This window comes from Vidua chalybeata, chromosome 18 (assembly GCF_026979565.1).
Source record: "Vidua chalybeata isolate OUT-0048 chromosome 18, bVidCha1 merged haplotype, whole genome shotgun sequence".
NCBI classification, from domain to species: Eukaryota; Metazoa; Chordata; class Aves; order Passeriformes; family Viduidae; genus Vidua; species Vidua chalybeata.
This window is the reverse complement of record NC_071547.1, coordinates 3418524-3441103: the sequence shown is the minus strand read 5'-3', so window position 1 is coordinate 3441103 and position 22580 is coordinate 3418524. Positions and strand designations below refer to the sequence as shown.

General features: G+C 44.9%; 1 protein-coding gene across 4 annotated transcripts in view; it reads left to right on the top strand.

Annotated features, from left to right (window-relative positions):
• The window catches only part of CLIP1 (CAP-Gly domain containing linker protein 1), a 62070-nt gene extending 40080 nt beyond the window's left edge, over window positions 1–21990 (top strand). For 2 of the 4 annotated variants that reach the window (XM_053959031.1, XM_053959030.1), the window contains 12 exons: window positions 1–58; window positions 291–374; window positions 1000–1156; window positions 1733–1898; window positions 1988–2203; window positions 6589–6726; window positions 7769–7875; window positions 10634–10757; window positions 14657–14709; window positions 19225–19342; window positions 19599–19758; window positions 19868–20672. In XM_053959031.1, coding sequence (XP_053815006.1) covers window positions 1–58; window positions 291–374; window positions 1000–1156; window positions 1733–1898; window positions 1988–2203; window positions 6589–6726; window positions 7769–7875; window positions 10634–10757; window positions 14657–14709; window positions 19225–19342; window positions 19599–19758; window positions 19868–20079 — 1593 coding nt within the window. In that variant the 3' untranslated portion in view covers window positions 20080–20672. Of the gene's footprint in view, window positions 59–290; window positions 375–999; window positions 1157–1732; window positions 1899–1987; window positions 2204–3207; window positions 5422–6588; window positions 6727–7768; window positions 7876–10633; window positions 10758–14656; window positions 14710–19224; window positions 19343–19598; window positions 19779–19867; window positions 20673–20811; window positions 20937–21554 lie in introns of those variants that run through there. The other 2 variants (XM_053959032.1, XM_053959029.1) reach the window with 2 other exon arrangements.
• Window positions 21991–22580: the final 590 nt, after the last annotated feature.

Genomic DNA, 22580 nt, shown 5'->3' with positions numbered 1-22580 from the left:
AAAGAAAAATTTACTAGTGCAGCTGATGAAGCAGAGAATGTTCAACAAGCTATGCAAGGTATGTGCTGCTGAAATAAACAGAGAGCTAAAAAGCTGCAGAAATTAAATGCCAACAAAATGGCTTCTTTAAACACTTTCAAGCTCATAGCTGATGTCAAAGCAGTTTCAGGGGCTGTGGAAAGGACAGGATTATTTGTAGCCTCTCTGAAGGGCAACATACCTTGCAAGTAGGTAGAATTATCTGCATTTAAATAGTTACTAACTTTGTTTTCCAAATTTTTCTTGCCTAGAAACGGTGAAGAAGCTGAACCAAAAAGAAGAGCAGTTTGCACTCATGTCTTCAGAACTGGAGCAGCTCAAGTCTAGTTTGACTGGTAAGGAAGGGACGAAATGGAATGGGATGTTCTGGAAATGCATCAGCTTTGTGCTCTGGCCTGGCTCTGTAGCCTGTAGGAGGCTTTGCTGTGCCTTTCATCTCTTTACATCTCTGTCAAACCAGTGCAGAGGGATTTGTGCCCTGAAGCAAACCTTGCCTGGTGGTGGTGGCACAGGAGAAGTGATCCCAAGGCTGCCCTTGCCCCTGGCAGTGCCTGCCCTGCCCCGAGGCATTTTTTCACTGGTGTTGCCTTCCTTGTTCATTTTCTGCTGCTCTGCTGAACAGCTGATGAGTGCTTTCACCTGCAAGACCTGCAGGTCTCTTCTCCCATTGCTTCCTTCCCCTCTGAGACAGCAGAACTTGTACCAACATCTCATGGCCTGAAGTGAATCACTTCTGAAACAAAGGGCTCATGACCAGCTGCTCTTTGCTGTTTCTGAAGAGTCCTTAAGCTTTTGCTGCAGTTACCAGTTCAATCAATCATTATTTTTCTTTTTAAAGGGTTGATCTGTGAGGTCTGGAGCATCAGTACTGACGTGTTTTTAGTTCTTTACAGTTCTCTAGCTGTTCTTTGCATACTCTTCCTCTAAAATTTACAGTTTAACCACCTTTGTTTTGCTCAGAGATGGAGAGGAAGCTGAGGGAGAGAGAAGAGAGGGAGCAGCAGCTGATGGAAGCAAAAGTCAAACTTGAAAATGACATTGCAGAGATCATGAAGTCGTCAGGAGACAGCTCTGCCCAGCTCACAAGAATGAACGATGAGCTGAGGTTAAAAGAAAGGTATTTCATCACTGTCAGAGCATTGTCACATCAGATCTCCACTCCCACACTCCCAGCTTCTCATTTTATTTCTCTGTAAATATCTGAACAAGATGCTTCTGAATGTCACATTGATATGACAAGTGAGCTTATTCTAGCAAGCTAAATCAATCAAAACAGTCTCCTGGGAGTGATTTGAAGAGCATCCAACACTCATAATTCCAAAGTTCTTACATAACATGCTTCTTATTGCCCACAGTAGATGACCTCTTGAATAATCCAGACTGTTTTGTGATTGTGCTTCATGATTATTTGATTACCTGATTAACTCAGTTTATTTAGATATATAAAAGACTTAGGTCACATTTTTGTGAGAGAAAACGTGGGGTTTTTTTCCCAAATAAAAATTGTATGTACAATACTGGGAGCAATATAACTTGATCTTCTCTGTTTAGCAGAACACTATCTGTTAAACAATGAAATCTCTTTCTAAATGCTTGGTCAGAATATAGAACTTCAGCACAATCTTGGCTCTTTCATCTCTGTGCTTGTGGTGCTGTCAGCAAAAAGTGATGTTCTTTCATTTGGTCTTTCCAGGCAGTTGGAGCAAATACAGCTTGAGCTTACAAAAGCAAATGAAAAGGCTGCTCAGCTTGAGAAAAATGTGGAGCAGACAACACAGAAAGCTGAGCAGAGTCAGCAGGAAACTCTCAAGATTCATCAAGCAGAACTGAAAACTCTGCAGGATCAATTAACAGACATGGTAAGAACAATTTTAAAAGCACTAAAACTGTGCAGAAGTATGGTCCCACTGCTGCTTGAACTGTGTCTTACTGTCTTACCTTCCCCCAGAAAAAGCAGATTGAGAGCAGCCAACATCAGTACAAAGATCTTCAGGCAAAGCATGAAAAAGAAACTTCTGAGCTGGTGGCTAAACATGATGCAGACATCCAAGGGTTTAAGCAGAACCTGCTGGATGCAGAAGAGGCTCTGAAAAGTGCCCAGAGGAAAAACAGCGAGCTGGAGGCACAGGCTGAGGAGCTGCAGAAACAAGCAGAGCAAGCCAGAGTAAGTGGCTTTTGTCACTCTGCAAGTGACATAAAGTTTAAATTTTCTGTCTCAGTGACTCGTTTCCTCTCTGCTTCAACCTTTCATAGCCAGGTTTTTGTAGTTTTTCTGTTTTGAACTTTCCCGGGGTATGTGGATATGGGTTAGGGAGGAGAAGCCCACAGGACAAAAGTGGTTGTTAGTTCTTCTCTCAGTTACACAAGAGTTGATGAGATACAGTTCTTTGATATCAGTTAACATTTCATGTTCATAGATCTGGCTCAGCGCAGCCAGTTGGAGCCAGATATCATTCCCTGGTTTTTTATATGCTGGGATTTTAAGATGCATTGTGAACTACTTCATTTAGAAGTGCTACACACCTTTTATTTTGTAGTATGATCTGCAGCTATTCAGTGTGTAGCTTGACTTAAGCAATTTTAATTTTTCCTCCTGTTTCTTTGACTTTACTGCTTGCTTTCATCCCTCAGCAATTATTTGCTATAATCTTTGCTGTATGATTTAGCAAAATATTTAGTGTATAAATTGACACACAATATTGACAGCACTGATGTGTTTTGAATTAAAGGGATAATGAAAATGTATTTTTGAGAGAATCATGAGGAGGTGAAACTGAGAATTGGAAGTCAGTTTCTAATAGAACTCCTTGCATTTTAATTCACTTAGAGTCTCGTGAAATCATTCTGTGGCTCTTGTTTTGAATAATTTACAGTCAGTCAAATTATTGAGAATGGTTTTATAAATGACATGAAATTTTGGATGGAGGAACCTTTAAACCATGATATTTTTAATATTATTTAGCCACTAAAAACTTCTCGTGGATGGTGCATGTTCTGTAATGTAACAGGGGTGTCTGTCAGCAGTTTAGTTCAAACAGGCACAGTGTGTCAGTGTATACACTTTTAAAACTTAAATTACAGTTGCTTTATTTGCCCTTAAAGCACATTTCTCATTTGTCTGCTTGACTTGATTTTTGTTTTCCCTTCTCCCTGACTTTATTTCTTTAGTCCTTAAGCTCTGTGTTAGCCTCATCCAGAAAAGAAATCGAACAAATGTCAGACAAGATGAGGGCTTTGATATCAGAAAAAGAGACTTTGGCACAGGAGGGGAATACTTTAAAATTAGAGAGAGGTCCTTTGTTATCAAAACTTGAAGAATTGGAATCAAAGATTTCGTCAATGCAACAAGACCAAGAAGAACTGAAGGCAGAAAATGAAAGAATCCTAAAGCAGAAGGAAGAAGCTGAGGCCAAAAGCCAGCAGGAGAGCACAGAAAAGGGAGCACTGGCTTCTGAGAAAAGCAAATTACTCTCTGAACTCGAGGCAGTGCAGGCAAAGCTGCTGCAGGCAGCTCAGGAAAATGAGGCTCTCTGGTCCTTGGAGTTAACCTTGTTCCAAAAGCTGGAGGAACTTCAGGCCAACAAAGATGCCATGGATGTGGCGTGTCAGAAACGTGACAGAGAACGGGAAGAGCTGGAGAATTACCAGAAGAGACTTTTGGAAGAGAAAGATGCAGTTCTAAAAGACAAAGATGATGTTATCCAGAAGCTGGGAAGTTCTTGTGAGGCCCTGGCCAGAGACCAAAGGGAGCTCCAGCAACAAGTGTCAGCTCTGGCTGCAGAGAGAGATTCAGCCCTAGGGGAGTTCTTGGCTCTTCGAGACAGACACAAAGCCCTGGAAGAGGAGCTGGGCAGGGTCTTGCTAGGCCTGCAGGAAGAGAAGGAGATGCTCCTCAAAGACACAGAAAAGCTGCAAGTGAGCTTAGACAAAGCAGTCAGTGAAAACCAAGTGTTAAAAGTGAGAGGGGAGGAGATGCAAACCCAGCTCACCAAAGCGATGAAAGACACCGTGGAGCTGCAGAATTCCCTTGAGAACCTCACTTGTCTTCTTGAGGAAATGAAAGCCTCAAGAGAGACACTCAGTTTGGAATGTAATCAGTTACATCAAGAGAAAGAGGCTCTTTCCTCATCAGAACAAAGGCTTTTGGCTGAAAGGGAGCAACTTCTCAATGAAAATAAGGCAACTGCTGAGAAGCTTGCGAAGGCCTCCGCAGATGCTGAGCTTTGTGAGAGAATCTGCACTGAGAAAATGAACAAGCTGACCTTGGAGAAGGAATCTGTCCTTCAGAAGTTGTTGCAGTTTGAAAAGCACAATGAAGCTCTTCTCCAAGAGAAGAAGGAACTGGAGACAAAATACTTGGAGCTTCTTGATGCAAACAAGTCTTGTGCAAAGGCAGTTTCTGATCTGAAGAGAGAACGTGAGCTGGACCTCTCATCCAGGAATGCTCTGGCTCAGGAGAATGCCACACTCCGAGATTCCATTGAAGCCCTGAAGGGAGAACTCAGTAAGAAGACTGTAGAAAATGAAGAGCTAATGGCCTGTAAATGTGACCTTTCCAATCTTCTGAAGGAGGCCCAGGATGCCAAAAGAGCATTAGAAGGTGAGCTGGCTGCTGCATCACACACGGAGCAGGTCCTGACATCTTCCTTGGACGCTTGCTCCTTTGCCAGGGAAATGCTGACCAAGGAGAGGGATGAGCTGCAGGAGGAGTGTCAGAAATTAAACAGAGAGGTTGCTCTTATGAAAGAAACCTTAACCATGGAAAAGGAAGCTCGAAAACTGGACGAGAAATCATTTCTGTTGGGACATACAGAACTTCAAAGGAACATCTGCTGCTTAGAGAAGGAGCTAGAAGAGCTGAGAGAGAGAAATAAAGTTCTGGCTGAGAAAGCACTTTTCATTCAGGAGAAAGAAAAAAGTAAAATGAATCTGGTGGAAATAATGAGAGAGGAAAAAGTCCTCTGTGCAGAGAAAGAGGAGGTCACTGCCAACATGGAGCAACTGAGGAATGACTTTGCTTCCTTGTCCAAATCAGCAGCAGAATTCCAGGGCATGCACAGCTGCATTGCCAGGAAGATGGATGTGTTTGAGCATGAGGTGGAGCTGATGGAGAAGGAGGGAATTGAGAACCTTCAGGATCTGGACAGCCTGAGGAATGAGCAGGAAAGTCTGCTCATCAGTCAGGAGGGACTAGTGAGTGAGAAGGGGAAATTCTTCCAGAATTATTACAGACTGTGTGATGAGGTTAAACTTTTAGAAAAAACTAACAGTGACCTCTCAGGCAAATTGCTGGAGTCTCAGGGCCAAAATCAGATGCTGCAGGAGCAAATGAACAATCTGATTTTGAAAGTAAAAGAAATTGAGACTCTCCAGGCCCAAGCAGTAGTACAGAAACCAGAGGTATTGAAATTCATAGTTAAAAGTCAAGTCTGGGGCTGGTTCTACTAATCCTGAGCACTAACCCTTGGTGTCCTCTCTGCACTTCACTGCACACTCAGCACTTCATAACACACTGCAGCTGTGGGCTCTCTCAATGTGGTACTTGGGGGTTGTTGCAAGTTGCAACTGTGAGTCTGAAAAACACTTTATTATGTTTTTTTAGTATTTTTTTAACTGCAAAAGCCTCTGTTGTTGCTGAATGTTGCAAGAAAACAACATTAACTGTGAATAAAAGGAAGCTGTGTTCCCTGAATCTGGTAGGAGACATTGAGCAGCTCCTTCTGGTGAAGGACTCTGCAGCTTAAAATCTAAAGTAGTAGTAGATAAGGTTTTAGATTGGATCTTGGTGCAATTTTATGTGCATTTACAGCAAACTACCAATCTGACTTACTCCAAAAATATAAAAGAATGTGCTGCTTCTGTAAATGTAATTGGATAAAAGCAGTGTGAGAAAAAGGGAAAGATGTTGACAATTCTTGGTGTTCTTTTTATTCACAGAAGTGTTTTGTATTCACCACCAACAAATTCTTTATAAAATACTTCTATTTTCAGTTTGTGTGGCTTGAAGCCCAGAAAAATCACATTGAATGCAAATTGGAATCAGGAGATCCTATAGATGACACCTGCCTGAGTATTTTAATATCATTGTGCAGTATTTCCTTTATGAGGCCATAATGAACAGCACTGAAACAATGCAATAATTGGCTTTATCTCTAATTCCATTATTTTCCAAATTTTTGAGGTTTTGTAATTCTATATGTTCTGAAAATATACCAGGCTGTTGGAAGTGAATATCTGTTCAATTACTACTGCCTAAAGAGGTGAGAGGTCTGAGAGCAATCACAGTGGTGGTAATTAGAAATCCAGGAATTAAAATTCCTTAGTGGTGACACAGGCATGGGGTTATGATCTGTTTCTGCATGGAATTGAATCTTCAGTTCATTTGATACTTTATGCAGCTCCAAAATGCAAATAAATTCCAAGTTTAAGTCCTTACTTACCTGGGAAACAGCTGACAAACCATGGAGCTGTGCATAAAGTATTGGTCTTTTGCTGTCAGAGTTCCTGTTGGGAATAACTGGTTTTTCCCCCACCTCCCTTTATATCCAGGTGGCCAAACTGGCAGAAGATGTTTTCCAGGCAGTGGAGCAGGTGACCAAGGAGAAGGATGCCATTCACAAAGAGAAGATTGAAACTTTGGCCTCTTTGGAGAACTCGAGACAGACAAACCAGAAGCTGCAGAATGAAGTAATCACATTAAATGCTTTTCTGTGAAAAGTTTTGCCTGGTTTGTGAGAGCAACCGTTGAATTATAGAGAACTGAAATAGGCAGGAGAGGATTCTGTCATTTTCCCATTGTGAAAAATTACTGGATGAGCACAAAGTGATGGAAAATGCACATTTTTCCGGTCATGATTATTTTGTATTTTGCACGTGGTGTCAGTCCAAGGTGCAGCAGTTCCCCTTGGGATCTGTGTCCAGTCTGTCTTCCCACCACTCTGTGCTGCTCCAGGGCCCGAGGAAGGGGAGGATGCCCTCACCCTTTGATGTTCCCAGAGCTCTGGGAGCGAGCAGCTGGGCTGCCCTCTCTGCTGGAACGGGGGAGGTTTCCAGCAGGATCTGCCGGCGCGGAATTAGAATTGGTGACGTTTGTATGGGAGGGGTTCCCTTCCTGGATTAAAAAAATCCACAGGGTCCTGCAGTGCCATGAGAATGGCTGCAGATTATCTGTTATGTAATAAATACATTCTGTGGTGCATGCAAACAAATCAGCTCCATGAGCTCAGGAAATCCATGCCCAACACTTTGTCCCATGCAACAAGATCTCTGCAAGGAATTCATTTCCTGTGGGTGCAGGCACAGCATTCAGCCCTCCTGACTCTCAGAAAATAAGGTATGGAAAAGCAGAATTTGTGAGTTATCTTAGAGGAGTAAAGATCAAGGGGACAGCTGATTTTAGCAACAAGCTCTGCATTTAAAAAGCAAATAATGCTCGGAGTGCTGCAGCAGTTGATGGAGGTGAGGTGCTTTGGGCTTTACCTTGGGGTGTTGACACCACATTCCTGGAAACTGCTCTCCAGTGCGCTTGGAATTCTTTGTGCTGCTCTATTTGAATGCAGAAGGTCTCATAACATTTATTGTTGGACAAACACATCAGTCCAGACAGGCTGGCTTAATTTAGGGGCTAAAGATAGAAAATGGAAGAGCTCAAGCCCCCATTTGGCTGAGGGTTGTTTCCTGAGAACTGTGTGGTTTCATTGGTGTAATGAGAGTTTTTTTCCTCTTTAAGTTGGACATGCTTAAACAAAACAACCTGAAAAACGAAGAGGAACTTAATAAATCAAAAGAGCTTCTAAATCTGGAGAACAAGAAAGTGGAAGAACTTAAAAAAGAATTGTAAGTATTTCAGTGTTAAATCTGTTTATTTTTGTGGGTATATTTACCTTTACTTTTTTTTTTTTTTTAATTATCTTTGAGCACCTTTCTGGTTTCCTGACTTACAAAGCCAATATTGGGTCAAAATTAAATGTTTGGCATGTGCAAAACTTGTCATGAGAATATTGCTACTAAGTTGCTGAAGGAAATTAAAGCAAATCTTGGGAGAATAGTTTAAAATAATTTGTTTGTTGGAGGGTTCTGCCACCTGAGGGCACGAGATAGTATTAAAATCTTTATTAGAAGAGAATTCTGATTTAATTACAAGTACACTTGGAGTTTTAAGTGGCTTTGTTCATAGAAACTTGACTCTGCTTTTATTTTTCATTGTTGGCTTTATGAAGTTTATTTCTGTGGCCCCACTGTGTATTTATTTCCTAAATGGTGTAAACCAAATCCTATATATGGGATATAAAACTCAAGTTAATTGTTCATTATTTGAGCTGCTACATTTTACATTCTTCAGGCTCACGATCTGTAACACTGGACACAAACAACTGAACTGAAAGCATGGGATATAAAGTAATTTGCCCTGTGGAATCTCATTGTAGCAAAGCTGCTGCTGTGCCACAGGGAATGAGGATCCCAGTTAGTGCTGCCCTGCAGGGGCTGCACATCCCCAGCTCTCAGAGGTGTCCTGCATTAAATCACAAACCACTTTCCACCTGTGCTCCCAGAGGGATTTCTTGGCTCATGGAGTGAGAGCTGGAATCTCGCTGACAGCTTAAGAGCATCTTTGACTAATTATTATTATTATTGTAGTTCCATTTGTCATTTTGTGACAGCTCTGAGCCACTGACAGCTCCGAGGTGACACCAGGGCACAGGGGCCACCAGCTCACAGAATTCAGTGTCTGGCTGTGACTGGCAGCTTGTGCTGGTGGCTTTGTGCAGACCCCTTTGAGAAAGGCAGGATTTCTTTCCAGGAGCAGTTTGTGCATCAGTGCTCGTGGGAAATGCCAGAGTAAATGACTGCTGGTTGTTCTAATGCTGGAACAGCAAGGGGGACTCTGATATTGTGGAAAGGCAGCAGATATTGGGCTGTAATTTGCCAGGCAGTAATTATTTATAGGAGATGCTGCCTTGAAACTCTCGAGCACCACAAGGTGTTCTCAGGACCCTGATCGCTCTGAGTGGGTTAATTCTGTTATTTCTTAGATTGAATGTGGCCTTTGCTCATCAGAGCTGAGACCCTGGGGAGAAAGGGAAGCTTGTCTAGTTTTTAATTGATTTGTACTAGTTGTTTTGTGTGTTGCCCTGTTTTAATTACAGTCAGAATTAGCTTGGTGACAGGGACTCCTGAGCAGCAGGCTGTGGGCAGAGCACAGCTCAGGGGGAGCTGTGTGAGGTGAGGAGAGCAGAGGGAATGTGGTGCCTTTGGAGCAGGGGGATGTGACAGGGACAGGGTGTCCTTTGGAAAAGGCTGGGGTGAGGGAAAGCTGCAGTGCCTGTGGCTGCTCCCGGGGCCATCCCTTGGGAATTCCTTGCCGTGAACACGGGAGCATTTCAGGCACAGTGACCCCAGTGTTTGGTGTGGGGTTTTTTTAACTCCCTAAATAATCTGTGCCTTAATGCCTGAAGAAAGAGGAGGAGGGGTTAGTGCTGCATCTCAGCAAGGAAACAGGGTTAGAAATAGGGTTAGAAAGTGTGTTCCTGCTCAGCAGGAGGGGAGTCACTGTTAGAGGTGGGAGCAGTTTGCTCCAGTCCAGGGGGATCACAGGGGGAATTTGCCAAGGTGAGACCAGGTAGAAGGAATGGTTGAAAAATCAGAGTCCTATGAGATGCTGAACTAAAATCAGACTTTTGTGTCTAAATGTGCCCAGTAAGTGACAACAGATCCTTGTATTTTGAAGTGCTTGAATAAGTTTCTGATGCAAGGGTTTTTCTACTTCCCAGAGTTATAAAAGTATTTTTAATATTCCAGTCAAGGTTTAAGTCTGTAGTACTGGCACACAGGAGTACTGACTCTACTTTTTTAAAAAACAAAAGAGTAATAAAAATTGCTGTTCAGTGAAATTAAGGGTATCTTTTGTGCTTTTTGAAAGATGTCAAATCTTAAAGATTTTCTGTTAGTCACTCATGTTACAGCCAGCATGCTACATATTTTTTCAAAATTTGTTGCAAATAAACGTATTTTAAGGAAACTGTGCTCATTAGTAGCAACACAGGCTGATGAAAGCTGCAAAGCTTTTTTTTCTTCAGCTTTGGTTTTGTCTCATTTGCAGTTTTGTGTCTATTAAAATAATGGAATAGATGAGGTTTTGCTTCCTGTGATCCTGCATATCCTGACATCCTTGGATGTCAGACCTGGTAGGGAGTAGTTAAATAAGTGGTGCTTAAAGCTGGTTTTTTCCTGTTGCCTTTTTTTTCCAAGTTTTCTTTCTTTTTTTTTTATGCTTTTAAGCAATTCTGTTTTACCTCTGGCTGCAAAGTTGCCTTCTGTGAAGAGTCCAGGCTGCAGGCATCGCCAGCCCTCCTGCCCCGCGTTCCCAAACGCCGGCCTCGCTGCCCACGGGAATTCCCGAGCGCTGGCAGGGGAAGGCTTGGTGCAGCCGCAGGGTTCACCCCGTCCCCGTGTCCCCGGGATTGTCACCGCCGTTCCCGATCCCCCAGCCACGTGACCCCGATGTATTTTTCCAAGCTGTGAAGCCGCCTCTCTCCCCCGGTTTTCCCTCGCCTCTCCCGTTCCTATGGTAACGATGCTCTCTGTGTGCTCGCAGCGAAGCGCTCAAGCTGGCAGCGGCTCACAAGTCCCAGCAGCTCGAGGCTCTGCAGGAGGAGAACGTGAAACTGGCCGAGGAGCTGGGCAGGAGCAGGGACGAGGTCTCGAGCCACCACCACAAGGTAGAGCGGCCGCAGCGGGCGGGTGGAGGCTCGGCCGGAGCCCCGGGGAGCCCGTGCTGGAAAGGAGGAGCGGTGCTGGGAACGTTCGGAAATAAATTTGGAAGCCACCTGCACGGGGAGGTTGGAAGTGCAGGCTGACAGAAGGTTACGTAACCCGGGAAGGGTACTTGGGAAGGCTTGGGAATGAGCATAAATTAAACGTGCTTTAGCCAAGTGTATTAACAGAGAGTTGCTATTTCTGTCGGGAGTGATTTTGTTACACAGCTGTGGAAATGTCCATCCACCGGTACTAAGGAAATGTGGCTTTTTAACTCTTATTCCTGCTCTCCCCACTGAAAACAAAGAGGATTTAGGATGCATTTCAGAATACTGTGTGAAACTACTTGGCTGGACTTGTGTCTGCTCAAACTTCACACTGTGCTGCAGCCAGGCTGTGGGTCCCAGGGAACAGAACCCCTGCAAGGTGTTTTTCTGGGTTTTTTTTTACTTTATTTTTTAAATTTTTACTATTATATCTGCACATGTTGTTGTAATCCTAAAATATGGGCAAGTTACTCAGCTTGTGTCACTGGTACTTGCCAAAAGATAAAATAGATTTACAGCCCCTAATGTGGAGGGTTTAGTTCTTGTGAAGCAGTTCCAGTGACAGCCACACTGGGAAGGAATCTTTGGAAGATTGTATCCAAAAGATCCAAAACCAGGAATGTAGGAGGCTGAGGTTTGTGTCCTGCCTTTCTGAGAGAGCACCTGTGCAGGGAAGGGATCCTGTTTCCCGTGACAGGACACAGACTCTTCCACCCTGCAACAGGCTTAATATTTTTAAAGCCAAGAGGCTGATTTTTCCCCAAGGGTCCTGTTTGTAAGTCCTGAGGATGGGTGACTCCAGCCCTGGCCAGTTTGTAAATCCTTTTAGCTGCTGGCAGGAGTAATGCTCAGGCTCCTTGATCCTCAAGAGCCTTTGGAGGTGACGAGCAGAGTCCCAGACGTGTGGGCTCAGCACTGATTCATTCCCCATCTGAGGAGCAGAGTGGGGAGGGCACATCCCAAACAGCCAGTGGGAGCTGCTCCCCACTCCCACAGGGTTTCCTAAATTATTTCAGAGTCCTTGAGGCAACCTGTTATTCTCAGAGATAGTTGTAACTTCAGAAGGATTTGGCAGCATTGGTCAAATCTTTCTGCGTTTTGTCACCTGGAATGGCCCCGAGGGAAGGGACCCTGAGCCATGGAGTGGCTGTGTCACTGCACTGGCTCTGTGGCCTCCCTTGTTTGCAGCTGACCTCGGGAAGGATTCCTGCTGTGTGCATCCTGCTGGCTATGGATCTCTCAGCAGGGATCTCTCTCTCACTGCCAGGACAGACAGCTGCAGTGTGGGAAGCACAGGGATGAATCCATCACCTCACAAACTGGATTGGTGTCAGCTCAGCCTGTCCTGCCCATGAGGAGATGGCTCCAAGAGCCAGGATCTGGAGGATCTGCTGGAGCTGGGATGCCCAGCCTGTTTGCCTTCTTCAGCCCTTTGTGTTGCACTGCGTCCCCTTCTGGAAAATGGGATCTGAATTTTGGGAATGTGGGAATGCTGCCTGTTGCAGTTCTCAAATGTCTTATTTGGGCTGTGAGATCTGGTGAACAGCTCAGCCTCCCAAAAGCCTGGGAGAGGCCTTTGGTATCCCAACACCTCCCCTCTCCTGTCACACCATGCTCAGGCACCAGTGGCCACAGGTTTTGGGCTCCCTGGAAAAATGTCACCACGAAGATTCCTCCAGCAGATTTTGAAGGAGTGTCTGGTGGCAGTGAAGGGTTTCCCACAGCAGGATTGCCCAAGGGCTCCCAAAAATCCGGGCAGTGGGCAGGAAAGCAGAGCACAGCAGAGCTCAGGCTGCAGAGGGTCTGTGCATGTACCTGTGAAATGCATCAGGAAGGGGCAGACATGGGATTGGGAATTTTGAGCTGTTGCTGTGGTAACCACATAAATTCTAACAAGTGTGTTGTCAACTGGGTTAGACAATCTGTGGCTGCTTGTGACACACTTTGCAAATTTAATGAATCCTGTGTCATGAATGATTTATCTGGACATCTAAAGGTTAACGTGTCTCACGCCACAGATGCTGAGGGAGCTTTTCTGTATTGATCCATTAATAATTAGCTGATTGTAATTGGTTAAAGAGTCACATTCAGATAGATACTGAGCTCGGGGAACTTTCCTAGCCTCAAATTATTTGTTGTAGCATTTTGGGAGCCTCAGACCTGCTCAGGCATTTGAAGTTCATTGGAGAAGGTGAAGAAATACCCAGCAGCTCACCTGGCCCATCTTTTATTAACGCTGTGCAAGGTCTGCTCTGAGGGTGCTGAGCGTGACTGTAGAGAAATGCCAGTGCTGGAATCCAAAAAACCAGCTGGGAATTGTGATGGGCAGGAGATGAGTCCCCTCACTCTGGAGAGTGCAGGAGGAGAGGGGCCTGGACCCCAGGTGTCAGAAGGAGGGTCTGGAGAAGCTGCAGCTCCCTGGGAGTCCCATTTCTCAGACTTGTCCTATTTCTCCCTTTCTGTCAGCAGTCTGTACAGATGTCAGGAGTTCACACAGGCTGCCTCTGGGCAGGGAACAAGACACAAACTGGGAATCAGGGGCTGCTCTGGTGCTGCTGCTGGAACTGGGTTTTGACTGGGTTTGACCTGCAGGAAAAATTTGGCCATACCCCTACAATGCCTTGATGCACAGTGGTCACTTGCCTTGAGAGACACATCTTGATTTGCTTTAAGAATTGTCTCTCTACACCTTTCTAGTATCGATTTTTTTAACAATAAAGTTGTCTGATGAGGCCCAGTGAAACAATCCTGGTCAATCCCAAACCTGGAGGGTTTAACGGCACTGCAGCACAGGGGAGGAGAAGGTAACTTGTAAGGAAATGTGGAGGAGATGGCTGCTCTCAGTGAGCTGCATTTAGCTGAGAGCTGGGGGCTGGCAGACACACTGCCTGCTCAAGGAAACTTGTTTAACACCTTCTGTGCTGAACTTCAGGATCTGCAAAGTGCTGAAAGAATTCCCTGTGTCAGGGACAGGAGCTCTTGTCAGGGCTCTGAGGTTGCCATTATAAATGTGTGTGTTCTGACCTTGTGGATGAACCCTGGAAGCTTGTGAAATCCCACTGGAGCCTGTGCTCAGGGAGTTCTGGTACAGACAGTTCTCAGAGCAGTAATTGCTAACTTTGGCCTTTGAATAAGAAGGAAGGAGGAGATGGTGAAAAATAATTCATTTGCCTGAAAAATACTTCTTTTCTTAACCTTTCCAGGGGATCATTTGCCCCAGTGTTTCTGTGTTGGGCCTTTGCAATTTTGTTGCTTTGCATTTCCTAACCCAGTTTAGGCCCAAGAACCAACAACAATCATTTCAGCTGAATGCTTTGCAGGTTTTAAGGGCTTCAGAGTGGCCTCACGGAGTTACAGGTTCAGGATGTGGTAACAAACACCAGACCAACAGCTTTGGGATCAATAATTCATCTCTGAATAAGGGGACAGTAACAACTACGGGTCAGTGGTACAATGATCCAGCACAGCAAACCCAGCAATTCCCCAGTGCTGGGCTAAAAGTAATGGCCAGGCACACAAAGGGTTCTTGGGGGGATGTGTGGGGTCTGGGAATATCCTTTAACACTGCTCTCACCTCTGCTGTGGGTACAGCACATGGAAATGCTCATAAAGCACCTCCAGGCCCTCACTAGCTGATGTTTTGGTCACTGAACAGTTTGTGTTTGGGTGCATGTGCTGTGCCAGTAGAAAATCTGCTGCTTTGAGGATCTGCAGCCTCTCCCACGTTTATTTTATGATAATGATGCTCTGATATATCACACTAAGGAAAGAATCTGTAGTGTATTAACTGTGGTCTGTCTGTACTTGTGTTTTAGCTGGAAGAGGAGAGATCAGTACTCAATAACCAGTTATTAGAGATGAAAAAGAGGTAAGTTGTTCCTGCTGATGTGTGTTTAACCCCACAGTCCTACAGAAATGGAACACAAAAACACTGCTAAGAGCTGTTCTTTTCTGTTGTGTTATGGTTAAAAGTGCTGAGTTGTTGCACTCGTTGGATTAGAGATGGAAGCATCCACGTTTGCTTTAGTTCCACACCTCCCACGTTGTGGTAATTCTTATTTGCAGTGACCAGTTTAATGTGTGGTTTTGGCCTGCTCTGGAATGTTGGATTGTCCCTCAGTCTGATAAAATGTGTGTGCACAGATCTGACCTGGTGAGCTCTTGAAAAATAATGGACAATACAGTGACGCTGAGGAGGGTTATCAGAGGAAAAGGAAAGAAAAGTTACTGAGCACTTGCTGCTCTCACGGTTCCGGGCTGTTGAGTTCCTTATGGGTTATTGCAGTTCATTCAGCACTGCTTTTAAATGCCAGGAGATTTGTCCTGGGTGTCTGGGGCATCCCTTTGTAAGCTGCTGCTCAGGGAAAGGTCCCAGATGACAAATCTGAGTGTCTGCAGTGTGTGCATGGGAAGCTGATTGGCCCCTGTGCCTTGAGGGAAATGGGGGCTTTCCAAAAGCAGTTACATAAATCCTTAGAGAACAACACAGCTCCCCACGACACCTCAGCTGTTCCAGGAAAAACAAACCAACCCCTGCTAAATTTCCTGGATTTATAATGGTCACAACAAAGAACACTGAGTGGCTTTTGGGTGTTTATGCACATCCTTGGCCACTCAGTATTATCACTGTTCCCTTCCTCGTTCCCTGACATTCTCTGGGAGGGGAGTTCCAAAGGCCAGCAGGCACATGGGGTGTTCCCCAAGCCAATGCTTCCCCAGGGAATGTCAGAGTTGGATCAGCTGAACCTCCAGCTTTAAGCAGCCTCACGAGCTGCATCACCAGCCTGAGCATGTTTGAAAATGTGTTTTCAGTAGTGTAACTCCTGGAGGTCACTTGAGGAGAGGAAGGAGGGAGTGGGGACCAAGTCATTCAATACTTCCCAGCAGTTCTGTTTCACAGAGAACATTTTCAAAGACAAACTCTTTGTAAGTTCTACAGAGGAAGGTGTGTGTCTCTGATCTTCCTTCTCCTGTTTTACTCTGGGTGAGCTGCCTGAAATAATTCAGACAGTAATTAAATCAGTGAAGTGAATTTTACCATGACTTTACCTTCAGTCAATTACACTGAGATACCCCAGTTTGTGACTGGCTTAATGACACTGCTCAGCAGTGTTGAATAAACTGCAATAGCAGAGGAAAATGAGCAACAGGAACAGCCTGGCTGAGGCAAACTGCAGGCACTGGGGCTCAGAACATGCCAACATGTGGCATCAGTGCTAATGAAAAAGGTTTGGCTGAATAAAGAACTAATCAAGTAAAAATAATGAGAAAAGTCTCTGAATTCCCAAATTCCACGGAATTTGGGGATGGGAAGATGATAATTTCCTCCTTTTGCCTTAAGAACTCAAGCTGCTGAACAAGAGCCATCTTTGTGTTTCAATTAGGTCAAATCTCTAGGGGAGGTTTTCTCACCTTCCTTCCACCCCCAGGAATTCTCTCCCACTGTTTTGCCATCCCCTTGTGTGAAATGATCCAGCTGGGAGTGCCAGGAGTTTGGTGTTGATGGATCGTGGGGGGTTCTTGTGGCTCAGCTGTGGGGTTCAGTGTGGGTTGCTGTCTGACTGTCTTTGAGCTTCGCTGTTTATCAATACTCATTTCATTCCTCTCTCTTCCCTTTCCTGCCCTTGCTTCCCTTGCTATATCTGTGTGTCTTTAATGGTAAGACTCAAGAAAGTCTATCCACGTTACAATAAATAATTTTTTTTTTTAGTAAAGTTGTTGTACATATTTTGGCTGCCTTTGTCCCTTGGTGTCTTGCTTTTGTTTTGTAAAACATTCAGCTCTCTCTATATATATATATATATAATAAAAAAAAAGTCTATATATTTTTTACCAAAACAGAAAAGGCCCTTGGTGCAAATATTGTTCTTCCTTAAAGTATTTTGCATTTGTACTCCATGTTTCTAACATGTGGTTCTTGTTATCTTGCATTTTTAAAGCTTACCCAGTAGCACTTTAAGGTATTTGCTTCATTCTTAGAATTTCTTGTTTTTGTAGTAAGGGAAGAATCTGGGTGATTATTTTTTTCTAATGCTAAACCAAAACAAACCCCTTTCTCCCACAACTTCCACACACTGCTCAGAACATGGTTTAAGCTTCTCAAGAAAGTGAAGTTTTTAAATGGTTTTTAAATGAAAAAGTCATTTTTATTGTTTTCATTTCCCCCCTGCTGATAAGCAGCTGTTTTGAACTCGAATTGGCAGTAAAAGAGTTTAAGTTCACTAAACCTTTTTTTTTTTTCCCAAATAAAATAAATAGTTTCCCCAAGATTTTCCTTGCAAGCTCTCCCAGTGCAGTTATTTCCCATTCCCACGGCACACGATGCTGCCAGCAGCAGCCAAGGCTCTGCCTGGAAGTGATCTGTGATCCACACTTAGGGATCAGCACCTTCCTTGCTTGTAGCTTCTCCAGTTCCAGCATTTTTGGGTCCCTCACTGGAGCAGCTCCTGGAGAGATTGTTCAGGGAAAGAAAACCCAAAGCTCCAGCACAGGGACCTTCTTCCCCTCTTCTTTTCTCTCCTCTTTTCTTCTCTCCTTTCTCTCCCCTTGTGTTTTAGCATTCGAGGCTCCTGTATTGAGTCTGTAAATATTTTATTTCTATCCTTACAATCTGTTTGCCTTTTTCAACCACCTCAGCGTTGTGCTGGTTGAAGCCAAACCCGACAAATGGCAAATTAACCATATTTGTGCCAAAAGCATCTGTTTGGTCCTGATCTCTCCATGAAGATCTGACCAAGTGGAAACATTGGCTGAATCACAAGCTCTTGAGCATGGGCTGAGTCACTGGGGTTTCCATCTGCCCTTCCCCAGCTGCGTGCACAGCACGGGAACGCTCGGGAGAAGTCTCGGGTGCAGCAGAGCTTGTGAGCAGCAACTTCCAGATGTGATTCCCAGATGTCCTCAGGGTTTTCTTCCCAGCAAATCCTGGATTTGCAGCTCTGCTCTGTCAGTTTGATCCATGGGACAAAGCACGGAGCACCACGGGAGAGGCAGAGCGTGGGGAACCCTGCGGGAGAACACGGAGGTGGCTGTGGAGCTTTGAGTGCTTTGCTGGCTCGGGGTTGGCCAGGGGCACTTTCCATGCCAGTGCCCTTTTGGGTTTTATTAACAAGAATATAACTTGTATTTGAAGGCAAGATCACACAGTCTGCAAGTTGTTGTGTTTCCACTTCTGTTGATTCTCTCATTGTAAAAATATACCAAAACCAAATCAAATTTTGGTTCTTGTTTGGTAGCTGCCTCAGCTTTTCTAAACCCCAGATTCTCCACTTGCTGCTTCCATTCCCGAGTACAATCTGAACAATGAAAGAATTGCATTGATTGTGCTCTCATTGTTGAGTTTATCTCGAGTGGGTGGGATCTCCTGTGTTTCATGGTCTGGGTGTCGTGGCTCTCACTAACTGTAGATACCACAGAGATGGAAACTTTGCCATTTGAGCTCGATAGCTGTCCCCTGAGCATCCTCCCACGTGGATGGGCTCTGCTCCTGATCCCTCAGCAGTGCTGGGGAGTGTAGTGCAGTTCAGAGCCCCTGCAGGAGCTCGGAGCCAATAGCAGCACTGCTGCCTGCGCTGAAGAGCCAGTTCCTCTTGGAGAAAAGTTAATGGTTTGAAGTCACTTTTTCGTTGTTTTCTTTTTTAACCAAAATCTTTCAGCTTGTAAGGAAATTTGTAGCAATGCTCCTCCCATCAGAGGACAGTTACTCACTGTGTGTGCTCTGTGACCTGTCAGGAAGATCAGCTTGCACGTGTGAGGGTGTCACAGCAGTCAGGAGCTGTAGGCAGAAGTTGTATCTCTGTTAGATCCATGGAAAATATTGGGAAAACTGGATATATGTACACAGGAGAGAGTTGTGCCTGCTTTTAACCCGAAGTAAAACAAATCCCATGTGGTTTCTCCATGTGCAGGAAATGATGATGATGATGATACTGAAATTAGTGAGGACCAGCTGATATTTCCAGCCTCATCCATGCTTTGCATGACAACTTGTACAACGAGCTTTGCATGCCTGTTTTGTTGCTTGTTAGTAATTTTCAAGAAGTAACAAAACTCTCAAGTTAGGCTTTGTGGAACATTGTGCAACATGTTTGTTTATCCTGTATCTCCCCAGTCTGTTAACTTGCTCCTTTAAATTCAAATGGATACGGTGCTATGCAGATTCTGGCATGTACTACCTAGGTAAAGTTTTTGCTTTGTTTCCACAGTTGTAACACCTGAAATGCTTGTACATATATAAAACCTTAGTCAAGTGGTAAATTGTAATTTGTTTTTTAAGAACCACTTCTGACAGTAGTTTAATACTTGAAATTAAATTACAATACTTTAGGCCACTACAGTTACCCATTCATTAGATGACTTCTGGTTTTACTTGGTTTTCTTTTAGAGAATCGACTTTAAAAAAAGAAATTGATGAAGAGAGAGCATCTTTACAGAAATCCATCAACGTTACTAGTGCCTTGATCACACAAAAAGATGAGGAACTGGAAAAACTCAGACATGAGGTAAATGAGGAATGGATGATTCCCAATTTCAGTTAAGTTGCAGCCAGAGGCTTTGTGAGCTGGCTCCTGAAGAGCTGGCTGATGATTTTTCTTTTATGTGGCATAGTTAAACCTTAGCATCTTTAGATGCCTGTGCTGAGCCAGGTGACTCCTGGCACATGTTTTGGTGGCTGTTCAGCCTTTGCTTTGAGGGCTCTGACCTTGGTGCTCTGGCTTGGTGCTGGAAGGTCCAAGTGTTGTCAAACAACTCTTCCAGATCACAGTGCTCCGTGGAGAAAACGCTTCTGCAAAAACCCTGCAGTCAGTGGTGAAGTCCCTGGAGTCTGACAAACTGAAACTTGAGGAAAAGGTGAAGAACTTGGAGCAAAAACTCAAGGAAAACAACGAGCAGCCTTTAACTGTAGTGAGCCCCTCAGGTAAAGCGAGAGCCACTCCAGTGTCCTTGCCCTCAGAGCCTGTGACATGATTTCTGACCGAGCCGTGGCACGAGTCACATTGTACCTTGTTTGTTTTTTTCCTTTAAAGGTGACGCTGCTACTCTGCTTCAGGAGGAAATTGCAAGAGAGAAGCAGGTATTGGATGTGCACATGAGCATGCTAAACCAGCAGTGGGGCCTTAGGAGAGGGGAATATTCCAAAGACAGTCCTTACCTTACTGGGTTTTGTCAGTCAGGATTTTACCAGGCAGATTTACCTTGTAGCCCCTCAGCTTCTGAAGGGAAATATCAGTGGGAGTAAATACTAAATCAAGTGATGAGTGATACTGGAGAAACAAGGGAATGTGAGGAAACAAGCAGGAAGTGAGGATGGCAAGTTGTGCCCTGCAGCCTGTCAGAGGTACAGCCCAGCACAGCACTGCTCCTTGGCCTTCCCAAGGTTTCTTGGATGTGCATGAGGAAAAACTGTGGCCCACCTGAAGCTGGTGCTTGCCAGCTTGGAGAAATGGGCTCCTGGGTGCCTCTGAGCTCTGCAGTTCTTCCTAACTGCAGAACTGGACTCAGAACAAAGGTTGGCAGCAGTGGAGAAGGAAGGGGCTCAGCTGGCACAGGAAGATGTGATTTGGAGTAGGACAGTCACAGTGACTTTGTGAAGTGCTGCTTCACAGGGGCCTGTGCCAACAAATGCCTAGAAAGTATGATTGGAATAGAATCACCTTCTGCTCATGATAAAGCCTTCGTTAGACCACAAATGTCAGGCACAGTGATTAAAAAATGTCCTTCCCAGTTGTGCAGCCACCAGAAGTGTCATGAATATACACTAACCACCAATCTTTTTCTGGTTTTCTGCTTCCCTGGATCCACCTGCTCATGGCAACCCTTCCTTCCACCAGGGCGAGGTTGGTTCCACTTCTTTCCTCCCCTGTTAATTTCCCAAGTGTTCTTTGGTTACATTCAGCAGCGCTGAAGCCCAGGGCTGGGGGAGGAGCCATCGTCCTGCCCCTCTGACTGTCCTTGTCCTTGGCTCTCCTAGATCGACTTCCTGAACTCAGTGATAGTGGATCTGCAAAGGAGAAACGAAGAATTGAACTTGAAGATACAAAGAATGTGTGAAGCAGCCCTCAATGGCAACGAAGAGGAGATAAATAACTATGACAGGTACAAATCCTAAAGGAAACCTCGGCTCTTGTTCTGGGAACTGTTGGTAGAGCTGCTTGGCAGCTGCACGATGCACCAGCCTGATCTCAGCTGTCAGGAGGGACGGACAGAGCTTTCCCTGGAGTTCAGCAGTTGAATCAATCCAGCCTTCTTGGTGTAATTGGGGGTGCAAATGGTGCTCTGTAGTTATCAGTCCCAAACACTGATGTATCGTGACATGTCTGTTGTATGACTTGGTGAATCTGGCCCTTTCCAAGTGCAGAAGAGTCTTTGCTCCCAAGAGGCTGTAGCTGTGTTGGGATGGGAAGAACCAATCCAGAGAAATAGAACTAAAACCTATTTGATGTACCTTGATTTCAGCTCTCTTAAAGGAAAAGAGAAACTGTTTCTTTTAAACGCCTCTGTGCAAATACTTGCACAAACAGCAGCTTGTTCAGTAAATATTAGCGTGTAGGGGATGGTGGGGCACTGCAGGGTGGTGCAGAAGGGTTTGTATCCTATTTTTGGCTGAGCTCTGTGGCATTTCCTGAGTCCCAGTAACCACGAGCTCACTGCAGGGCCGTGGGCCCTGCTCCTGTGTGACAGAGACACTGACTCGTGCTGGTGCTGCTCTTGCAGTGAGGAGGAGAGCCTGTCCAAGAAGAAGCCGCGTCTCTTCTGCGACATCTGCGGCTGCTTCGACCTGCACGACACCGAGGACTGCCCGACGCAGGCGCAGGCGCTGGAGGAGCCGCCGCACTCGGCGCACCACGGCAGCCGGCGGGAGGAGCGGCCCTACTGCGACACGTGCGAGGTGTTCGGCCACTGGACGGCCGACTGCAACGACGACGAGACCTTCTGATGGCGGGGACAGCCCCAGCCCCGCCCCGCACCTCTGCACCACCAGCAGCCGCCTGTGCTGAATGTCAGGACAAGGGACAGAGACCCCTCGCTCCCCTGCCCGCCCGCTCCGGAGTCCCTACGAGCATAAATATTTTGATCTTCCACTAATAAATACCCCCTGTCCCTTTTTAACAAACTTCAGTGAAAGATAAATAAATGATTTAACAAATGACTTTATGCTGTTTCTTCCCAGGTTCTGGGTTTGTCCCGCCCTTAACAGGAAATGCCCCTGTGCTGTTGGATCTATTGGTGGGAAGACGTGTATAGGAATGAAGCACTAGAGTTATATTAAAGCTTATTTAAATACCTTAAAAATATGCTGTTAATTTTCATATTTGCACTAAACCATTTTAAGGCCGAATTTGTACATTTAGATTTTTTAGCTTTTTTTTGACACTGGACTGAGTTGAGAAATATTTCATCTTTATTTTCATTTACTCCTTTGATTGCGATGTCGCTCAGTGCCGTGAGTGAGCTCTGGGTTGTGGTTTGGTGTGAAACGTGGAAATGACACAGCTAAGGAGCTGCTGGGGGTTTTTGGAAACCTGTATGCTGTGCACACCTGTGCACACCTGAAACAGTTTGTGGGCCATTCCTGTTTTGCATTCTTTCAGCTTCTATATAGTGAGTGTGGTGTGTGTGTATATATGCATATATATAATAAAGTTATATTTTGGAAAAAAAAAAAAGTGGTTTCTATTCTGCACTTCCGTTCAGAGTGTGAGGGGTTCTGTGTGGGGACAGACATGGCCAGGGGCTGCA